Source organism: Vespa mandarinia, chromosome 7 (genome assembly GCF_050613455.1).
Source record: "Vespa mandarinia isolate Hongniang chromosome 7, ASM5061345v1, whole genome shotgun sequence".
Classification (NCBI taxonomy): domain Eukaryota; kingdom Metazoa; phylum Arthropoda; class Insecta; order Hymenoptera; family Vespidae; genus Vespa; species Vespa mandarinia.
In genome coordinates, this window is record NC_140816.1 from 6,920,001 (window position 1) to 6,925,000 (window position 5,000).

The window sequence follows — 5,000 nt, forward strand, 5'->3', positions numbered from 1 at the left end:
CTTAATAGGAAAAAAAAAAAAAAAAAAAAAAATAGAACAAAAAAAGGAATAAAAATGAATCGAAGAATAAAAAAAGAATTGTGGGATGGGTGGTGATTCGGGAGGGGAGGGGTAATACGCGGAAGAAGTGACGCGTCATAGACTTGTTCGAATGACTATTATTATTATGATTATTATTATTATTATGATTATGATTATTATTATTATTATTATTATTATTATTATTATTATTATTATTATTATTATTATTATTATTATTGTTATTGTTATTGTTATTGTTATTATGGCATAATCGTTTGTTCGTATTTATTCTGAAGAATCGAAGGATTTATGGTATTCGAATAACGCTTTAAATATAATCCGCCATTGGGTATAAGATCCCTTCCTATTGGATATGCGAAACGGTAACACGAGACGAGGCATCGGCGAATCTAATTCATATAGACGTCGCAATATAATTATTATTCGTTTTGTAGAGGATTACGTTCAGGAAAATTTAGAAATGCGTTACGTCGCCTGTCAATTTGTGCGAAGTAAGTAAAACGACAAGTCGAATCAGAAAGGTACAACGAGATCGTGTATTTGTTTTTTTTCTTTTTCTTTTTCTTTTTCTTTTTCTTTTTCTTTTATTAATTTTTTTTCCTTCTCTTTTCTTTTCTTTTTTTTTCTCTTTTCCTTTTTTTTCGAGCCAATCAAAAAAACGAATGAAAAAGAAAAATTATTAATTTTTCCGTATAAATAACAAATTCTGCAATATTTTTAACGAGCATCTTTGGATCTACTTTTTCTTTTTTTTCTTTTTCATTTTTTATCTTTCTTTCTAAGGAACGAGTAAAACTAACGATACCAAAGATGAATCCATCGTTTTGAAACGACCGAGACTTTTATTAAATATATTCAAAAAAATATTTTTTTTTCTTGTTATGGATATATATATATATATATATATATATATATATATACTTTTTCTTTTTACATATGTACATTTTTATTTTCTTTCAATTTTTATCTCTCGGACATACATACATATATCACGTAACTTTGAATAAATAGAAATTAATTGTGATACAAAATCTGATATATGTAATATCAACGTAAGAATAATATTATCAGTAACCAATAATCGATCTTATTACACGATTCTTACCTAAATACAGGCGACGTACGTATGATATATTTGAAACACATAGGTCTGACGATATCTTCTTTCGGAGATCTTGGATTTAAATTGATTAAATGTCGTTAAAAAAAAAAAAAAAAAAAGAAAAAAAAAAGAAAGAAAGAGAGAGAAAGAAAAACAAATGAGAGAATATATATTGATTTAATTCTCCAGGAGATTACGTTGGACCTTTGTTTCGAAAAACTCGGTGCCAAACCACGATGAATGTTAGCCCGATAGAGAATACTGTTGCTGTGGTGTGCTTCCAATAAATTATTATTATTATTATTATTATTATTATTATTATTATTATTATTATTATTATTAATTAATAATTATTAATTAATACGATTGGAAATGAACCAAGTTTCGTAACATTTTCCATCGTTTTTTGTTGTCTCGATACAAAATAAAAAAATACAAATAAAAAAAGAAAAAAAGAAAGAAAGAAACCAGAGATGGAAAATAAATAAAAACAAAAGTATATATAAAAATGGAACAGAAAATTCCACCACTGCGACACGTATATAATGTATTCAGAGTACGTACGTATGTACATACATAAGTACGTATGTACATACATCAAGTTGACACATGAGTGTATAGAGAGCAAAGGCCTGATATCTGTTTGTATGAGTAAGTAGTGACCGTACGTCGTTTTCTATGTGCCGCATTTCTCTCCTTCCGTTTCTTCATTTTCTTTTTTTTTCCCCAGTGTCTTTTTTTCTTTCTTTTTTTTTTTTTTTTTTTTACTCCAACCCTCTATCGCGTTTGTTATTATTACGATTATTATTATTATTATTATTATCATTATTTATATAAAATATTAGAGAGGAAAAATTGAAGAGGGTTCGCCGAACGAAATCGAACTACAAAAAAAAAAAAAGAAAAAGAAAACAAAAAAGTAGTTGACAGAGTACCCCGTAAACGAACTTTCCTATCAAGAAAAAAAAAAAAAAAAAAAAAAGAAAAAAAAAACCGATAGAGAAAAAAGATACTAGAAATTAGAAGTAAAAAAGAAAAGAATAAAACGAGTCATTAGTATTAGGATATTAAAAAAGTTAGCGAGATTGTTAACGATTATATTATATATATATTTTTCTTTTTTTCCTTTATTTCTCTTTCCTCTTTTTTTTTTTTTTTTTTTTTGTCTAAGCCGTTTCGTCTTTCGTCTCGAGTCCGATACTTCGCGATTATAGGTTATATACATATACATATATATATATATATATATATATATATATATATATATATATATATATATATAAAAGTAATTTTAAGAGAACGACGGAGAACTATGAAATTAATTACGACCGATGGAAGTGGTCGAATAAAGAAAGATATCTCACTGCCGCATATCTTTAGTGGCCGCACGGTGCGTACGTTTTCGTGCTTATCCAGCATGCGCATGTTTATTTATTTTTATACATTTCTTTATATATATATATATAAATGCTGATCTATTGTGTATACATACATACACACACACACACACACATATATATATATATGTATATATATATATATATATATATATATATATATGTATGTATGTGTATGACCTACGCATATATGTACATTCGTTTATGATATATATTACATATATTTATATGCGCAATTTTTTCGCATAGCTTCGCTTGCTTGCATCGTAGCAATTATTTTCGAAAGGAACGTTCGTAAATTTTATCGCGATTAATTAATAATTATTAACCCTTTTTTATAATCGATGATTTATCGTTTCTCATTGAAAAATTTCGTAGAAGAAAAGAAGAAATAAAAAGAAAAAAAGAAAGGAATTTTTTTTTTCTTTTCTTTACTAAATTTATTTACAAATTAAACTACGTCGTATTGAATGTTTTTTGTTTTTTGTTTTTTTTTTTTGTTTTTTTTTTTTTTTCTTAATTCTGCGATCATCACGTGCATTTAAGGGTGAATAAATAATATTGGTACGAGTTATTTAAAAAAAATAAATAAATAAATAAAAAAAAGGGGAAATAATAATAAAATAATAATGCAAAATATATTTTACGAACGTTGCAATTAGAATGCTAAGAATGTGTTTAGATTAGATTTCTTTTATGAAACTATAGAAAGAAACATATTTATATATATATATATATATATATATATATATATATATATGCATATATATGTGTATATATATATATACACATACTATATACACAAGGATATATATATATATATGTGTGTGTATGTACGTATGTATATAGTCGTATTTTTTACTCAAAAGCTTATATGTACGTTTTTATTATATACATATATATATATTTATATATATTTATATATATATATATATATTTATATATCCTTAAACGCAACTAATATGCACTCGCTCGTCGCGTGCACCGAGTTTTTGGCTTGAACGTTGTTTGCCGTAACTCGAATATAACGAGAGTGACAATCTAATGAAACATTAATTAAACAATAATAATGAAATGATATAGTTGTACGATTTATAAAAAGAAAAATTAATAAGTTCCTGCGTGTATTATTCGCAGGAAGGAGTAACCGCGAGACGACTATTTCACGAAAACATATTACGAAAGAATAAAATAAAATAAAAAATAAAAAAAAAAGAAATAAGAAAAAAAAAAGCAAAGAAAAAAACAATACAAATGCGATTTTTCTAATCGTTTCGTTTAGGAATAAAAAAATAATTGAAGACAAAAGAAAAAAAAAAAAAAAAAGGAAAACAATATTATTTTTTTGTAAGTACGTTCGTTGTTTTCGTGTAATCGACGATCGCCGGAACAATCTCTCTTTTTATTTTTCTTTTTTTTTTTTTTTTTTTTTCTTTTTTTTTCCTTTTTCTTTCTCATACAAATTTTTATTTTATTTTATTAAGGCTTCTTTAAAACGACATCGTCTCAATTTTATAGGTGCAGCAGCAAATCTACGCAAGGAGGTTATAAGAAACAAGATCAGAGCCATCGGCAAAATGGCGCGTGTTTTCTCCGTCCTGAGGTTTGTAGTAATAATCCTCTTTTGGGATATTTTATGTTGCTAATATGCATAGATAAAATTTATGAATAGAATGCGGGTAAAAGAGAAAAAAAAGGAAGGAATAAAAGAACAGAAAAAAATAAAAAGAAAAAATAAATGATTATCTACTTTCAGGGAGGAGAGCGAAAGCGTGCTACAATTGAAAGGTCTCACACCTACCGGAGCTTTACCACTTGGCGCGTTATCTGGTGGAAAGACGTCCTTGAAAAATGGTAATTAAAACTTTTCTCACGTTTCACCTATTTTATTTAATTATTACATTATTTTTATCATATATCTTGTTATCTATATGTAATGTAATCCTCCTTGTTACACACGTATTTCAGGCCGACCATCATTCGTTGAATTGCTTTCTAAAACTTTTCAATTTTTGTTTATATAAACAAATCGACAAGTACTCGTGCATCTTAACGATAATGAAAATTTACAAAGAATTCCAATGGAAACTAATATAAGATCATATTCTCTATATTAATTAATGTAATTAAAAAAAAAAAAGAAGTTTTCCCAAGCAATAAATTGTTCGAAAGGACGAATGAATGGAACGAATGAATGGAACGAGTGAAGGAATGAATGAATGAAAAAAAAAAAAAAAAAAAAAAGAAATAAAAACGAAAGATAAGAAAATTCGCAAAAGAAATATATTATCAATTTTTGTTATGATCGTCTTTCTGTTTTTTTTTTTTTCTTTTTTATTTCTTAGCTCTCCAAGGGTTCTCACCGAATCACAAGATCACCTCATTCGCTGAAGCGAAGGGTTTAGATGCCATAAACGAGAGGATGCCACCGAGAAAGGACGCCCCACCAACGCCCGTGA

At 26.7% G+C, this 5,000-nt stretch overlaps 1 protein-coding gene and 1 long non-coding RNA gene across 7 annotated transcripts in view; one reads left to right on the forward strand and one right to left on the reverse strand.

The window, feature by feature from the left end:
* Positions 1 to 5,000, forward strand: part of LOC118440255 (serine/threonine-protein phosphatase 2B catalytic subunit 2) — a 203,523-nt gene that overhangs the window by 197,553 nt on the left and 970 nt on the right. For 4 of the 6 annotated variants that reach the window (XM_035863046.2, XM_035863045.2, XM_035863038.2 and 1 more), the window contains 3 exons: positions 4,060 to 4,144; positions 4,298 to 4,395; positions 4,887 to 5,000. The exon at positions 4,887 to 5,000 is cut by the window's right edge and continues 102 nt beyond it. In XM_035863046.2, coding sequence (XP_035718939.1) covers positions 4,060 to 4,144; positions 4,298 to 4,395; positions 4,887 to 5,000 — 297 coding nt within the window. The remainder of the gene's footprint in view (positions 1 to 4,059; positions 4,145 to 4,297; positions 4,396 to 4,886) is intronic. The other 2 variants (XM_035863041.2, XM_035863042.2) reach the window with 2 other exon arrangements.
* The window catches only part of LOC146872901 (uncharacterized), a 1,121-nt gene continuing 1,115 nt past the window's right edge, over positions 4,995 to 5,000 (reverse strand). The window contains exon 2 of the long non-coding RNA XR_014982362.1: positions 4,995 to 5,000. This exon is cut by the window's right edge and continues 124 nt beyond it. This is a non-coding gene — a long non-coding RNA (uncharacterized LOC146872901).